The sequence below is a fragment of the Eurytemora carolleeae genome, unplaced genomic scaffold, assembly GCF_000591075.1.
Source record: "Eurytemora carolleeae unplaced genomic scaffold, Eaff_2.0 scaffold232, whole genome shotgun sequence".
NCBI lineage: Eukaryota > Metazoa > Arthropoda > Copepoda > Calanoida > Temoridae > Eurytemora > Eurytemora carolleeae.
The window spans coordinates 251,654-269,320 of record NW_019397021.1 but is presented as its reverse complement, the minus strand read 5'-3'; the positions used below and the strand labels follow the sequence as shown (position 1 = coordinate 269,320).

Sequence of the window (17,667 nt, the reverse complement as noted above, 5' to 3'; positions counted from 1 at the left end):
TAAGGGGGGTTAGGTTATACGGAAAAGCTTTTAAGAAGAGGTAAAATTAATGGTTTTTATTAATATTTGATAATTTTCGTAAGAAAACCATAAGTATCCATTTAGCTCAATGCATAGAAAACAAATACCGATCCTTGCAGTAATGAAAATGATGACAATAAATGCAGAAATATTCGGTTTATAAGATTTCGTGAACTGTCAAACTTCAGAAAAGATCCAATTTTACTCCTCTCTAATCGATCTGTACAGGGTACAGAGGGAGGGAAGGCAACCTCCCCCCGCATAGCTTCTGAACCTCATTCGACCTATTTGCGGCAGTGCGGGTTCCCAATGGGCTTTCGGAGCTCCCCCAAACAGTATTCCACAAATGATCTTCCGTTTATAATCGTAAATTTCTACTTAAAACGGAACTAATTCGATTATTTAAGAAATAAAAAATATTCTTCATAAAATGTTGATTCTAAATAATATCGCCGTTTGTAAATTTTCTTTCTATTTATTGAGATATTTAAATAAAGCAAAACTCTGTTATATAACCTAATGATTTTAAAACTATTGGCGCTTTATTTTACAAGCGCTACAGATTTGAAAAACATGTAGATCGACAATAATTACATTTTCTTTATTTAGAGTGTAGCCAAAATTACCCATTATTGTTATTTAATGCATGATTTTGCTTAATATAAATCTATGCTTTTGTCTGCTAATGAAATTTGTTTATGACGTAACAGATTCTTAGACCAATCAGAGCCTAGACTATAGAAAACCTAACCAATCAAACAGTAAATTAAACAATGGGGAAGGGGAGGGGGAAAGAAGGAACAGAAACGCTATATTAAACAAAATCTTCAAAGTTTTCGTTTTCCAGCCCGAACTTTGATTGTAAAAAAGAAAAAAAATATTATGAAAATGTTCAGGATACTATAGATGGACTACCGTGCTTAAATAATCAATTTAGTCCCGTTTTAAGTAGGAGTTGACGATTTAAAACGGAAGATCATTCCTGGAATACTGTTTGGGAGAAATTCGGAAGCCCTATGGGAACGAGCACTGCTGCAAATAGGTCAAATGAGGTTTAAACGCTGTGCGGGGGAGGTAGCCTTTCCTCCCTCGTGTACACTTTATTAGATAATTGGGAATCGTTATTATCAATTTTTAGATATTTATTTTTGTGTTAATAGAAGGCACTTCAAAAAATGCTTCAACTCTTGAACTTCTTCTAGAATTTTTGGCAATTTTTGAAATCATCTCTGGATTGTTCAGCAGATTGACCCATCCAACTTCTCAAAACAAAACACTAAAGCTTATAACCTATGATTTTACTTTCATATTTGACATTTTAACTTTAGTTTCCAGGATCTCATATTTTGATTTTGATTTCAACAGCAACTCTGATATTGATACCTAGAATGGTATTTAAGAGGCTTCACTAAAACCTCCAGTACTTCAAAAGTTAAATTTTCAAATTTTTTCTGTTATGAAGTTCTACAAAGTTTGATTCTGACAGAACAAATAAGCCTAAACAAAGCAAAACAAATCGTTTGATATCAAACTATTTAAAAAATCTGGTTTATATCTTCTGCCAGATCTGGAGGAAGATATAAACCTGACGTTATGATTTAATATTAGTAACGTTACTTGGCTTGCAGGGCATACAGTCAATAATTTAGGATTATAAGAAAATGTAAATCACTGAAAATTCTGTTGTTGAATACAATTAAATGTTTTTTCCACTCTAGTTTGATTGGGGAAACAAATTTCTTTTAAGAAAACTTTCTTAATCCATATTTGCAGAAGACGATTTTACCGTAAAAAATATCTAATTTTTTAGGAGTCTAATAAGAGCGTAGAAGAATATGTTAAACATCCAGTGAATTCATATAATTTACTAAAGGAATCAAACACAAACATAATAGAAAAACTATTAATCGGTTCAATTTCTTTTGGTTGGTTTTAGGGTTTCCAGCGATAAGGAAAAATCGTTTCGCGCAAAACAAAATTTTCGCGAAAATTTCGCTTCATTCTCGCATTTTGTAAACTTGCAAAAATGCAAAAATTTTCGCTTTTTTCGCAAAATTTCACTTCAATCTGTTTCGCGAAAAAATCGAAATAAAAAATGCAAAAATTTCGCGAAAAAATAATGCGAACATTTAGCGAAAACAATGCGAAAATTGAACGTATGTATTGTGGATGGACAGGCAGAAACTTAAAAAGATAGCTAATGAAATCAAATTCTCTTCATCAAACATTTATGAAAGTAAAGAAAGAGGACTTATTTAAATGACATAATAAAACTTCAAATATTGAGCAGAGAATACAGGGAGAATTCTACAAGTTCTTCTGAGCAATTAATTGTTGCAGATAATTTTCCCTTTTCACGAAAGTTTTTATCAAAATTTTTGCATTTCGCATTTTCGCTTCATTTATTTTCGCGAAAAAGATTGCGAAAGGCGACTGAAAGCGTTCGCATTTTTTCGCTAAACGTTTCGTTCGCTGGAAACCCTAGTTGGTTTACTAGAAATCATTTAATTTGGTTTGGTTTACTAGAAATCATTTGATTTGGTTAACGAGATATTATTTGGTTTGGTTTACTAGAAATTATTTGGTTTGGTTTACTAGAAATTATTTGGTTTGGTTTACTAGAAATTATTTGGTTTGGTTTACTAGAAATTATTTGGCTTGGTTTACTAGAAATTATTTGGTTTGCTTTACTAGAAATTATTTGGCTTGGTTTACTAGAAATTATTTGGTTTGGTTTACTAGAAATTATTTGGCTTGGTTTACTAGAAATTATTTGGTTTGGTTTATTAGAAAGCTGGGGCTCATATTCCTATGATGTTGAACACCTTGACGCATCTAAATACATCTGAATCTACAGCAATGAAGACGGAACTAGTAAATATAATTCAACACACTGAAGTTCTTAAAACTGTAAGTGAGAAGGATATGTATGGGGCAGCTAAAGGTAAAGAATGTTTGTCAGGTTTTTACCAAAGTTTTAAAAAGAATCTTTTTTGTTGGCAATATTTGAATTGTTTCTTCTAAAACTAAATTTTATATTTGTAGCCCTGATTTTTATAATTCATGCCTACAATCTGGATACAGAGAAGTTCAGGTGAGTTTTCATATTTAGAAAAAACATCATTTGTTATCTCTATGTATTTTTTTTCTCGCAAAGTTTAGCTAACTTTAAAAAAAAAATAATTTTAGTTAAATGAATTGTTTAAGATGACCAAAACATATTTTAGTTAATTGGTTCATAGAGATTCAACGTGCTTTGAAATATTGCATCAATTCTCAAGAAAGGGACAACTTTGAAGTGTCACAAAACCTAGGGCTTTGATTTTACCAAGCTCTATATTTGACTTATTTTTAGCTTTAGTTTTTCATATTCTCATTAATTTTTGCATTAGAGCTTGCAACCTTTAAATCACAGTAGTGGGTTTGATGTTACAATATTATTGAACCAAGTTTAATTCTTTGTACAGTGGGACCCAGAAACTCTGTATTCTTTGTAAAAAGCGTAGGCGACATGGATACATCAAGTATAAAATACAATTCACACTGTATAATATGTATACAGGGTGGGTGAAGTGGATACAACTGGTATAAGATACTATTCACACTGTATTATATGTATACAGGGTGGGTGAAGTGGATACAACTGGTATAAGATACTATTCACATTGTATAATATGTATACAGGGTGGGTGAAGTGGATACAACTGGTATAAGATACTATGCCCACGGGGCCAAACACCAAGGTATGTATTGTAATGAACACAGTACAAGGTTACCCTCTAATGAAGAGACTTCATAGACGACTGTACAGTATTTATTCGTTTTTTTTACTACACTCCTGGTCGTCGTTAAAGCCTAATCTTAGTTACATCTAGAAAGTAATTTTGTTCTTTAATGGCTGACTTGATGATTTGGTAAAGAAAGAAACAAGTTTACAGTTGAAGTAATCATGAATATAAGGAAACAGAGAGTAGGAATGCTGTCCATAAGGAAACAGTGAGTAGGAATGCTGTCCATAAGGAAACAGAGAGTAGGAATGCTGTCTATTTGTCTCTGAAGGCTCATCCTTTGTGTGTAATCTTGTAAATGTAGAAAATAGTAGATTAGCGCTTTCTGTCATGTCTCAAAACTTAATAATTTGACTGTCATAACTTTTTTCCCCATTTATCATCTAGGGTTTCCATTCGCAAAACTTCTGCGCAATTTTTGTGGAAGAAAGCGCAATTTTTTGCTTTCGGTGCGCTACATTTTTGCGTGAAAAAAGCACTTTGCGTAATCATTCGCAAACTTTATTTTGCGAAAAATTGTCCTTTTTTGCTTTTGCGTTATTCTGTTTTCCGCAATTTTGGAATTTTGCAATTTTGCGGAACAAATTCGAAGTAAAAGGTTGAATAAAGGTCTAAACTATTTAAATCTATGAGATCTCATTTTTTTTGCAAATAATTGTATTGCTTAAAAAGGAAATGATTACTTGCCTAAAACTCTATTTTTCAACCTGATGCATGATGGCAAACTGAAAATCAAGAAGTGCACACGATCTCACACAAAAGTCGAACAGTATTTTGCCAACTTCTCATTTAAAACTTAAGATAGAAACAGATGCGTAGCATTTTTAAAATGTATATGTCTTGGCCTACAAAAAAGTATCAGTGAGTTGGCGACGATACTGCAAAGTCGAAAGTGTATAAAAATTTTATGATTAAATTTTAGCGTTGTCTTTTCCTCAATTGTCAAATTTCTAATTTCTTTTTGTCCCTCAATTTGAACTAAAAATAACCATTTGAATCATGATTTATTTCGCTGTGAATTCTTAATTAGATTCTGTGCTGAAACTGTCAAATTTTGGTCGATTTGCAAAAACATTTATTGCGTAAAAATTTACGTTTTGCGAAAATCACGCAAAAAATCACGCAAAAAATTGCGCAAAACGCGAAAATCTCATTGAACTTCATGCACAAAAGTTTGCAAATAAATTATTTGCGCGAAAATTACGCAAATGTTGGGCATAAGATATGGTAATTTCGTGGTGGAAACTCTACCACCTCCCCTTTCTGTAAATCATGATCACTCCTCTTAAAATATTAATTTTCAGGTGACTCTGAGCTAATATTTCTTGATCTTGTGTTTATGGCAATGGAGTCCAAAAAACTAGGTAGCGATAGAATCCACCAACTCATTGAAAATATTTTTTTCAGAATTTTTTTTGAAATAAAACAAATAAAAGTTATCGAAAAAGTCATATGCTTTTTAACCTATGGATTATTTCCAGATATCGCGATCTTTAAAATGAAATTAAGGATTTGAGAATGGATTTTTAATCTTTCTTTTTTTAAGGTTTGATTAACACTGGATTAAAATTAATGAGAAGTGCATTTAAAGCACTAGAGAATTCTACTGAACCACTAACTCTATCTCCGGATAGACAAGCTGATGTTGAGAAAACGAAACGAGATCTGATTCAACTCAACAACAACTTTATCACGAATAAGAAAACCTTTATCAATGATTTAATTGTTGTGAACCAGGTAGAAACAAAATAACTCAAGTAATAGTTTGGAGATTGTCTCTTTACTTTGTCTGATCTTTAGTGACTTGTTGAAAATGGAACAGGAGATTAAAGGGACTGTCAACGTATTTTGAAGAAACCCTTCGTTTTAAAATTTAAATCATTTTTTTCAGAATAACGTTCACAGGGCCGGTTTCAATGCAAATTGTTCATATAACTTTAAAAAAGGAATCACTTAAAACTACACAGCCAGTCCCTTTAACACATTTTATTTAGTATCTTGTCAACGAGAGTCTTGAGAAGAAGAAAACCCAACCTAAGTTTGTAAAGTCAGGAGCTGTTAAAAAGATAGACCCCAGAATGGCGACAGCCTTCGGTGGAGACTTCTTTCAGATGGAAGCATTGTTCCAGGTACAGGGTGTCCCATTGTTCCAGGTGTTCCAGGTACAAGGTGTCCCATTGTTCCAGGTACATAGTGTCCCATTGTTCCAGGTACAGGGTGTCCCATTGTTCCAGGTACAGGGTGTTCCATTGTTCCAGATACAGGGTGTCCCATTGTTCCAGGTACAAGGTGTCCCATTGTTCCAGGTACATGGTGTCCCATTGTTCCAGGTACAGGGTGTCCCATTGTTCCAGGTACAGGGTGTCCCATTGTTCCAGGTACAGGGTGTCCCATTGTTCCAGATACAGGGTGTCCCATTGTNTACCTAACTATTTACAGAATGGTATGTAGTATGTACGATACCTAACTATTTACAGAATGGTATGTAGTATGTACGATACCTAACTATTTACAGAATGGTATGTAGTATGTACGATACCTAACTATTTACAGAATGGTATGTAGTATGTACGATACCTAACTATTTACAGAATGGTATGTAGTATGTACGATACCTAACTATTTACAGAATGGTATGTAGTATGTACGATACCTAACTATTTACAGAATGGTATGTAGTATGTACGATACCTAACTATTTACAGAATGGTATGTAGTATGTACGATACCTAACTATTTACAGAATGGTATGTAGTATGTACGATACCTAACTATTTACAGAATGGTATGTAGTATGTACGATACCTAACTATTTACAGAATGGTATGTAGTATGTACGATACCTAACTATTTACAGAATGGTATGTAGTATGTACGATACCTAACTATTTACAGAATGGTATGTAGTATGTACGATACCTAACTATTTACAGAATGGTATGTAGTATGTACGATACCTAACTATTTACAGAATGGTATGTAGTATGTACGATACCTAACTATTTACAGAATGGTATGTAGTATGTACGATACCTAACTATTTACAGAATGGTATGTAGTATGTACGATACCTAACTATTTACAGAATGGTATGTAGTATGTACGATACCTAACTATTTACAGAATGGTATGTAGTATGTACGATACCTAACTATTTACAGAATGGTATGTAGTATGTACGATACCTAACTATTTACAGAATGGTATGTAGTATGTACGATACCTAACTATTTACAGAATGGTATGTAGTATGTACGATACCTAACTATTTACAGAATGGTATGTAGTATGTACGATACCTAACTATTTACAGAATGGTATGTAGTATGTACGATACCTAACTATTTACAGAATGGTATGTAGTATGTACGATACCTAACTATTTACAGAATGGTATGTAGTATGTACGATACCTAACTATTTACAGAATGGTATGTAGTATGTACGATACCTAACTATTTACAGAATGGTATGTAGTATGTACGATACCTAACTATTTACAGAATGGTATGTAGTATGTACGATACCTAACTATTTACAGAATGGTATGTAGTATGTACGATACCTAACTATTTACAGAATGGTATGTAGTATGTAGGATACCTAACTATTTACAGAATGGTATGTAGTATGTACGATACCTAACTGTATCCTATAAACAATTAAAAATCTATCTCTCTCTTAAAATTCTTACAATTTTCTTCTATTTCTCAGTCCACAGGTCGCTTTAAAAACTAGAATTTTAAATAATCAATTTTAAGCTCTAAAAACAAGGACTTAAAATGAAATTCTCGAAAATAATTATTTCTATTGTTAGGGTTGCAGGAATGAATTTAACCTACTTCCGAAATTTGAAGTCCCTAATTGGCCGCTTGTCAGCAAATGTCGTCTTCTGCATCATGACGATCCATATTTGAAACTTGGACCATTCAAGATGGAGGTAAAGTTTTTATTTATCATAGCGTGGAAACCCAGCTTTGTCTTGAAATCTTGAAATGCAATTCGAACAGTAACGGTCTGATCTGATATACAAACAACAAACAACTTTGCCTGGAAACCAACTGTTATCTATAAAAGTCAATCAACAGAATTCATAATTTCAAACCAAATTAAGGTCATTTACATTGTGCAACAGACTTCAAATTTTCGTGTAGGCCCATGGAAAAAATTACCAAAATAAAATTTGTACTGTGGCCGAGTTCAGTGTAGATAGATAGATAGAATCATATCTATAAGCGGACCGTGGTCAAGGGGTTGGAGCAAGAAGTATGGAATAGAAGGGAGATACAACTGACGCGGCCCGCCCTACCATATGATTATACATGCTTTGCAAACGGTACTACATTTGTATAAGAAATATTTAGAATAGGTTATTGTATACGCGGTAATTGTACATCAGACAAATATTTCTTATTCAAATGAAGTACCGTCTGCAAAGCATGTATATCTCCCTTCTATTTCATACTCCTTGGGTTGGAGTTATGATCAAACAGAGACATCCTAACAGAGATTACTACTTTTAAAATACATAGATTCAACTCTACATAAAAATACATTGTAAATAATTACATGTAGGTCGCCAGTGAAACTCCTTTTATAATGGTGATTCATGAAATACTTACTGACGAGGATACAGAGTATTTTGTAAACTGGGCAACTCCTAAACTATCAAGATCAAGAAATCTTGATTTTCAAAAGTATGGAAAAACAGATAAAGAGAAGAAGGTGATTGTGCAGTTTAAATAATAATAATTATCGGTAATTCTCAGGACTCTACTCACTCCCCTCCCCCCTATATAATTTTAGCCTAAATACTTCATAGTTTTAAATATGTTTAACGTGCATAATTATTCATAACTTTTTTCTTAATAAAATAAAACTGCCAAAAAGAGGTCCATCTTTCTCACAAAGGAAAGAGTTGAATATATGTTTAGGAGTATTAATTTCTGTGTTATCATTTTCTTTATTATCAAAAATAGAAATGTTGAATGAAGAATTTCAGATCATCTTTGTAATTTTGTTTTATACACTGTAGGAAAGCTGTAACTCGTAGAATGCTACCTTTTATAAAGTTCATATTAAGTTTATTTATGTTTTGATTAAATACCACGTCAAACTATAGTAAATTACACGTACACCCTCAACTTAGCTTCTCGTGCGTAACTGCAGTTATCTGCTCTCCACTGACCGAAGTTATAGTATGCGTATGGTAGAGAGTGCGTATAAGAATAAAGCGTAACATGTGTTCAATAATAACTTCTCTTATATGAAAGAGCTATTTCATGTTTGAGAATAAATTTTTTTCTTTCTAATTTCTAATATGTTACCCAAGATAAATTGGTTACCAAGATATTACAGGATAAATTTGCTTTCCTCATTATACTTGTTTGCAGTACTACGAATATGCTTGCACAACAAGTAAAATATAGATTTTTAAACAAAATACATTTGTATTGCAGACATATCGTACAGCCCTTAAGCAATAACATAAAATATAAAAATAATTTTAAATTAGGTTTTACAATTCTAATTCTTAACAAAGACGATCTGGAAATTGTAACTCAATTCCCGTGTTTATTGGGACACTCTGTACAGTAAGGTTTACCCACAAGCAAACGATGAAACTTCAATAACAAATCAAATAAAGTCAGAATTTCAGTGTTGTGAATTTTAGGATAAAGCAATGATTTCCATGCTTATGCAGACTTACTCACTTTAAATATCGGAAATTGGGAATCCAAGAATCCAGCTGGGCATACCCCTGTTTTTGCATTTTTATTATAATTAAAAACGGCAAACTTCAAACTGAATAAACTTCCTCAATTTTTAGTTCTACAAACCTCCAAAATTGAAAATGTCCAAAAATTTAAAAATCGGATTATCATAAGAGCTCTAATAGCCCTGAATTCCACATTTCAACAGTTGAACAAAAACTTTTTTCTTGGGATATTTAGAGTGTATACTATATAAACATAGAATGCTGTATAATGAATAATATAGAATGTTTACAAAGAAAATCTATTTTAGTTCCGTGTTGTTGCTAAATCAGTTCAGGCCTGGATGCCTGAGATAAGCTATCATCAACCTGATAATCAATATAATCCTAATAATTTTACAGTAAATCATCCCAGGTAAATATCTACATTTCTTTATACTTTGCTCTGCTGTTTGTTTGTATGTTTATTGTTTATATCCAATAAATGTAAAAACGGTTGTACCGATCGGGCCCAACATTTTTGAGGCAACTCAATGACCCCAGAGAAGGTTTATGAATGCTCGGAATTTCCAAAAATTGTCTTTCAAAAAATTCGATTAAGTTTTAAAATCCACGAAAAAATATGATGAAATCCACGAATTTTTTTGTTTGTTATTGTTTTACATTTTACGAAGAGAACATGCCAGAATTCAAAGTTGAAAAATAAGAATGGCCCGAAACGCAGTACTTTATAAAGAGACTGATAATGTACATAATTGGTTTTCGGATTGTTTATAGTTTGGCTAGGAAAATAGTAGTCTAGATTAAAAAACTGGAAAATTTTGTTAGGTGTTGGAATATTTTATAAATTTATATTTCATAGATAACGAATGTAAAAGGGTGGGGCTGGGTGCACGGGCCCCCCTACGTGTCATTATATTTCGTAATACATCCTATGAAAATATAGATATTTTTAAGGAAACGTTTCCCTCTCTATTTTTCACCATTGAAGCTTACACCACAGTATTAAGAGGGAGTGTCTGATGAGTCCAATTAAGAAATTTACATAAATAATTTATTAACACTTTGGATGGAACCGTTCTCGACTATAAGAACACCAAGAACGGAAATGAACGGAACGTGGATGGAACGATTGGAAAAAGAACGAACGAGATCGGAACGATTTAGTTGGAGGCCTTCGTTCTAGAACCGAACGGAACGATTTCAAAAAATTCGGAACGTGCCCAGCCCTAGACTTCAAACACTTTTTTATTGTTGTGAACATTCCCACTTGGAAAAATTGCACATTCTGATTTAGCTATTTGGGAATCTTTCACGTGAGAAAAGTCAAAGTACCGAGCATAGAAAATCAGAACTTATGCAATCTAGCATATTTCTTGCTGCATCGACTCAATATTACCTATAATACGTAATTTGAATTGACCATCCATTTTAAACTAGTTTTTTACAACAATTCTTATAGATATTTGTTATTTGTTACTTAGTAACGGGGTTTACTTTCGAAAGTTACATTTTTGGCATTTTCTAAAATCAGAGACTTAGAGCTAGCTTCCCAGTAATGGATTTAGAGTGGGGGAGGAAATTATCCCCCCCCCCCCTCCTTGAGCAATCTGGTTTAGAAGAAACCAAGCGCAGAATTAAGAAATAGTGTTAACTAATCTTCATGTTTTAGGGTTCATAAGGTCTCAGCTAGGATGGAACTTGCTTTTAATCTTAACCTTACAAACCAATGGAGTTCTAATGTGTAAGAAGCATTTTTTATTTCTGACTTTATACACAGAATTATTAACGTAGATGTATAGGACCAAAGGATTAAAAGTGCCAGAAAGAATGGGACTGAAAAGACAAGACAAAACTTCAAATAATAACAGTGTGAAGCTTGATTTTTAGTTTCTGCATTCAATTGAGTATTTTGATGGTTTATTTAATAGTTCAGCGCGGAAATAAGCCAGTTTTAGCCTACAAGGAAACCAGAAATACAAGGAACCAGAAATACAAGGAACCAGAAATACACGAAACCAGAAATACAAGGAACCAGAAATACAAGGAACCAGAATTATATGAGGAACCAGAAATACAAGGAACCTGACAAAACAAATTCAGTAGAATTGTCTCTGAAGTCTTCTGTTTTGTGGGCAACCTTGTACAGTACACTGAGATCTAGACAACTCTGAAACAATTATTTGACAGCCTCGACTTTAAAGTGTCGCAACGCTTTAACCTTTGGTTCTACCTCACCAACTCACAAGTACTTTTTTGTAGCCCTAGACATGTTCATTTCAAGTATGCACCGCGCTTTTTTCTAGCTTAAGTATAAAAATAGAAATTGAGACTGCTTGGTTTTTGCTTTAAAGTGTGGACATCTTGGTTTACAGTGTGTAGTTTACCTTCAACATTTGGAAATTAATTTTTAATGATTAGATCGCTAAATCACATTTTAATGATTAGATCGCCAAATCACATTTTAATGATTAGATCGCTAAATTACATTTTAATGATTAGATCGCCAAATCACATTTTAATGATTAGATCGCCAAATCACACTTAAATAATTTGATCGTCCAATCACATTTTAATGATTAGATCGCCAAATCACATTTTAATGATCAGACCGCCAAATCACATTTTAATGATCAGACCGCCAAATCACATTTTAATGATAAGATCGCCAAATCACATTTTAATGATATAGATCGCCAAATCAAATTTAAATAATTAGATCGCCCAATCACATTTTAATGATTAGATCGCCAAATCACATTTTAATGATTAGATCGCTAAATCACATTTTAATGATTAGATCGCGAAATCACATTTTAATGATTAGATCGCTAAATCACATTTTAATGATTAGATCGCCAAATCACATTTTAATGATTACATCGCCAAATCACATTTTAATGATTATAGATCGCCAAATCTCATTTTGATGATTAGATCGCCAAATCACATGGCAAATTAAAAAAAGGAAACCGTTTTTTAGCCAACTGAATTAAACCTGCCCAGGCAAAACAGGACTTTTTTTCGAGAACTTAATACGTTGACATTTTGTAAAAAATTCAAAAAATTAAAAACTAGACAACGGTTAAAAAAACCTTCGTGTTTTGAATGGGTTACGTATGATTAAAAACAAAAGTTACAAGATAAAAAAATTAACAATTATTTTTGTCAGATATCAAGTGACTAACTACGGGTTAGGCGGACTATGTGAAGCTCATTTTGACTCTCAGGCCTTCTTCGAGGGTATAAACGTGGAGAAAGAAGGTTCAGTGAACCGGGGTGATTACATTGCCACCATCATGGCCTGGTTAACTTCTACCCCTGCAGGAGGAGGAACAAGCTTCTTCAGCTCATTCTCATCAGTTACTGTCAATCCAACGAAAGGAAGTGCGGCATTCTGGTGGGACATTACTCATCAGAACTATCGCGACCGAGGTAAGAAACGGAACTAAGGGTTTTCTGTACTAAAGGGTTTCTAATTAAAAGGTACCCTCCGTTCAAAAAAGTTTTATGACTGATTCACGAAGGTACCCTATTCTTTCATTTCTATCTGAAAAAAAGGATCATCGAAAAAGTGACTTGTAATTAGACAAAGTTAGATAGGGTCGAATTTGAATTGGGGTGATGAGATGACGGTTAGTGTCCTCTAGATGGGTTTCTATAGCATAAAGAGAAAAACTCTGCTCTGTGAATTAAGCTAATATTTCCATTTCAAAATGTTCCATGCAAAGTATTAGAGTATTAGGGGTTAAGCAATGGAAATCTTAAAACACGGAGTTTAAAAGCTTTAAGACATTTTTTTATTTGAATTATATTAACTTAAATATATTTATAATCTAAACCATATCACAAGGGAGTTCTCCATAACTTAAATATATTCATGATATAAACCATATCACAAGGGGGTTCTCCATAACTTAAATATATTTATGATATAAACCATATCACAAGGGGGTTCTACATAACTTAAATATATTTATGATATAAACCATTTCACAAGGGGGTTCTACATAACTTAAATATATTTATGATATAAACCATATCACAAGGGGGTTCTACAAAGTATAAAAAATTCTTCACTTTTCACCTTTATAGTTTTAAAGAAATTATAGAATTGAAGTCTAATTTGGATTATTAACGTATGTATCATATATATGCATCTCTATCTCAATTCTATTTGGGCAAAACCCATATCCCATCTATATTAGACAAAATAAAACAATCTAGATAGTTTTAAAATAAATAAAATCAGTCAGCCCTGATTCCTGAACATACCTACACAATATTAAATGGAGTGTTCGCGAAAAATTAAATTCGGGATTATCCTACACCCCTTTCATTTTCGCGAACACTCCCTTGAAGTGTATGTTTTTTCCTTCAGGAACTAAACATGGCGGATGTCCGGTAGCTGTTGGATCTAAATGGATTCTGAATAAATGGGTTTATAGTTTCAACCAATGGAATAGGATACCTTGCAGGTCAACATTTGAAAGTTTAAAGGGACTGTAAGTGTAAATTCCAAGTGACCCTTCATGCAAAGACGACATTGCCAGATTCACAACGGTACCCTTGAAACATTTAACTGTTTAATGTGTAGAGAGAGATATATTTTTAAATACAGGGTGTCCCACGAAACATGACAGTATGCAAGACGACTTGAATATCGTCTTGATTTTTGATATAATTTGCTGCATTTATTTGTCAACCTAATTTTAGAAGTAAATTTCTAGAGATAATAATCACAAAATTCCCCAAGTGAACAATTTCGTTCAGATTTCGACAATTTTGCTTTTATTTAAAAAAATTTAAATCTGAACCAAACTATTTATATCTCCGGTAATATTGAAAGCACAAAAAACGCAGACCACTTTTTGGAAATGCCAGGGCTAGGAGAATTGTGTTATAATTGTTTCTAGAATCGTACATGTTAAAGTAGATAGAAGACTAAATGTCACAAATAAATTCAAATATCAAAGACGACTTTCAAGTCGTCTTGCTATTGTCATGTTTGTGGGACACCCTATATATCGAAAACCGCTTAAATTCCTTCAAAACGCGACTGTACACTGTGTACAGTCTGAACTCAAACAGCTGATCAGTTACTTGCCTAACTAGAAAGTAGATGGACTGTTTTACGTTAACAGAGTTTACAAACATTTAAAAGTAAATTTTTAATATCGGCACCGTTTAGAAACTCACATTAAATGATATTTATTAAATGTATTAACTGTCCTGGATCAGTCCAAGGTTTAAAGGTTTAAAGATTTAAAGGTGTGAAGGTTTAAAGGGTACAGTTGTGAATCGGGGATGCTAATTTTTAAATGGAAGGCCACTTGAAATTACGCGTACAGTCCCTTTAAGCATTTAAAAATTAATTTATAAAACCTTCAAAACATATCAGGAGGTCCTCAGGCAGCATATTTAAACATTAAAATAAACCTCCATAAAGGGACTGTCAACGTAATTTCAAGTGACCTTATACATGCTCGAATAACAGTGGTAACTTTGTCCGAACAAATATGAAATCTCCTTTAAAGTAACTTTCAAAATTATGCAGAAGATACAAAGGAAAAATCTTTCTAATTGTTACCCAGATAATGATTGAAAAAGTACGGTTTTGAATCATATGCATGAATGAAGGGTCAGATAAAATAACGTTGACAGTCTCTTTAAATAGATTAGCTCATAATTCCAAAATTCCAAATGGACGGAATCTGAATTTTAAATGTTTTAGCGTCAAAGAGGAGAATCTTTAACAATGCCATGATAAGAAACAGGAAAATAATCTGGCACAAACTAATCTTAAATAAAAACCAATTATTTTGCAAAATATTGGATTCTAATAATTTGTCCTAAATGGATTGGATTCAATTGTCACGTGACACAATAACACCTTTTTTATTGACAGGGTATGTTCACCAATCAGAAAATAATTTTTTTAATATTAAACATAACTAATTTAACATTAAAATTATTCATGGCCAAAAAAATTGTTTTTTTTTGTCTCCGTAAATTCTAAAAATATTTTCCATGCAGCTAATAAAAGTAATATAGATTTTTAAACCATTAAATATTCTGAATATTTTTTAAAAAGCAGAAAATATTTATGGAATGTTTAAGAAAACCGCGGGTTTTCTGGCAAAACTTAAAGGCTAATTTAAAGAAAGTTTTGGAACGTTGATGGGTCATCTTTAAACCGGAAGATTAAAAAAATTGGGATATCAGTATTTTTAAATATTTGAACAATCCCTTTAAAGTTTTATATTTTAGGCTTGAAAAGAAAAACGAAGATCAAAGCTTGTACAGTGACAATATTGGACCCTTCTCACAAAACAGAATGTTTTAGACTCTCCAGTCCTCTCCCTCGAGACCTCTCCCTCCAGACCTCTCCCTCTAGACCTCTCCCTCCAGACCTCTCCCTCTAGACCTCTCCGTCCAGACCTCTCCCTCTAGACCTCTCCCTCCAGACCTCTCCCTCCAGACCTCTCCCTCCAGACCTCTCCCTCCAGACCTCTCCCTTCAGACCTCTCCCTCCAGACCTCTCCCTCTAGACCTCTCCCTCCAGACCTCTCCCTCCAGACCTCTCCCTCCAGACCTCTCCCTTCAGACCTCTCCCTCCAGACCTCTCCCTCTAGACCTCTCCCTCCNCCCCCACCTTAATACGCCTCCGATCTTGATCCAATTTAACGTATATTTAATATATTATATATGTATTAAGTCAAACTAAAGTAAATTTCTTGAACCAAAACTTCCATTTTTCAAGAGCTTTTAAGAAGAACAAAAAGAATTGAGTTTTTGCGACAAAGTCAAATTTCTGATCCCATATATGTCGCAACCAGATGGTGTAATCCTTTGATATTTCAAGATTTATTTCGTTTGACAGAATTCTTAGTTTGAAATATCTAAGGTCTATGACATTCGGTTGCAAAGATATAGGGATTAGAAAAAAGAGTTTGTGGCAAAGGCTCAATTCCTTTATAAAATTTCTAAAATGAAACCGGTCAGATAGACTCGTATCATACTTTATTATCCAGATTTTTACCATTTTTCTATAATGTCGAATATTTATAATTTAACATCAATCTAGTTTTTGCAAATTCAAACTTTAAAACAGATTTCAAATAATTAAATTTATTATCAAATATTGAAAATTGCACAGAGCAGTGGGATAATTTTACTATTTTACAGAATACACAGTTTGTAAAATATTTAATATTTATGTAATAAACGTATAAAAATCATCTTTAACTCATTAATACACCAAAATTATTTCATCATAATTAATATTTTAATAATTAAGGGACACTCTGTACNGGGCTCAACGCCATATTTTCTACTTTTCCGGGGGATTACAGCGAGATTGGATACAAGGATATCGGATAACCAAGATTGGATACAGGGAGATTGGATATAGAGAGATTGGACACAGAGAGATTGGATACAAGGAGTTTAGATACAGAGATGTTGGATACAGAGAGATAGGATACAGAGAGATTGGATACAGAGAGAGATTGAATAAAAGAAGATTGGAAACAAGAAGATTGGATACAAAGAGATTTGATACAAGAGGATTGGATACTAGGAGATTGGATACAAGGAGATTGGATACACGGAGATCGGATACAAACAGATTGAATATAACTAAGTTGAATACAATGAGATTGAATACAGGGAGATTGGATACAAGGAGATTGAATACAATGAGATTGGATACAAGGATATTGGATGCAAAGAAATTGGATACAAGAAGATTGGATACAAGAAGATTGGATACAAGGAGATTGAGTAAAGAGAGATTGGATAAAAGGAGATTGAATAAACGAAGATTAGATACAAGAAGATTGGATACAGAGAGATAGAATACAGAAAGATACAGTGTAGGATACAGAGAGGTTGGATACAAGGAAGTGAAGTAAGACATCTAAAAAAAGGAAACTGGTAATGGATAAATAGTTTTATTGCTCTCAAATGAATTCTTAAAATAAATTAATTTTGATTCTACTTAAGGTTACATGCCAAGGAGAAGAAAAAATAATTCAACATTAGTTTAAATGCTTTTTTGTTCAATATTTTGGAAAAAAAACTTTTAGAAATTTCTATTTTGGTAACTATCTTTTTGCCTGTAAAATGCCCTTCGGGAAG

The 17,667-nt window shown here is 32.9% G+C and overlaps 1 protein-coding gene across 1 annotated transcript; it reads left to right on the top strand.

Moving 5' to 3' along the window:
* The first annotated feature begins 2,815 nt into the window (after nucleotides 1-2,815).
* On the top strand, nucleotides 2,816-15,948 carry LOC111711170 (prolyl 4-hydroxylase subunit alpha-2). Its single transcript, XM_023485445.1, has 13 exons — nucleotides 2,816-2,965; nucleotides 3,067-3,115; nucleotides 3,706-3,764; nucleotides 5,114-5,173; nucleotides 5,356-5,546; nucleotides 5,804-5,938; nucleotides 7,627-7,749; nucleotides 8,385-8,534; nucleotides 9,837-9,940; nucleotides 11,198-11,269; nucleotides 12,698-12,960; nucleotides 13,907-14,003; nucleotides 15,796-15,948. The coding sequence occupies exons 1-13, from the start codon at nucleotides 2,833-2,835 to the stop codon at nucleotides 15,869-15,871; spliced, it is 1,512 nt and encodes a 503-aa protein (XP_023341213.1). The 5' UTR covers nucleotides 2,816-2,832; the 3' UTR covers nucleotides 15,872-15,948.
* The last annotated feature ends 1,719 nt before the right edge of the window (nucleotides 15,949-17,667 follow it).

Bases quoted from the DNA above. Each gene is read 5' to 3' on its own strand.
- LOC111711170 (XM_023485445.1), top strand. From the start codon at position 2,833: ATGATGTTGAACACCTTGACGCATCTAAATACATCTGAATCTACAGCA. The intron at 7,750-8,384 runs GTAAAGTTTTTA...AATTACATGTAG, and splicing joins TTGGACCATTCAAGATGGAG to GTCGCCAGTGAAACTCCTTT. The intron at 14,004-15,795 runs GTCAACATTTGA...TTTATATTTTAG, and splicing joins TGGAATAGGATACCTTGCAG to GCTTGAAAAGAAAAACGAAG.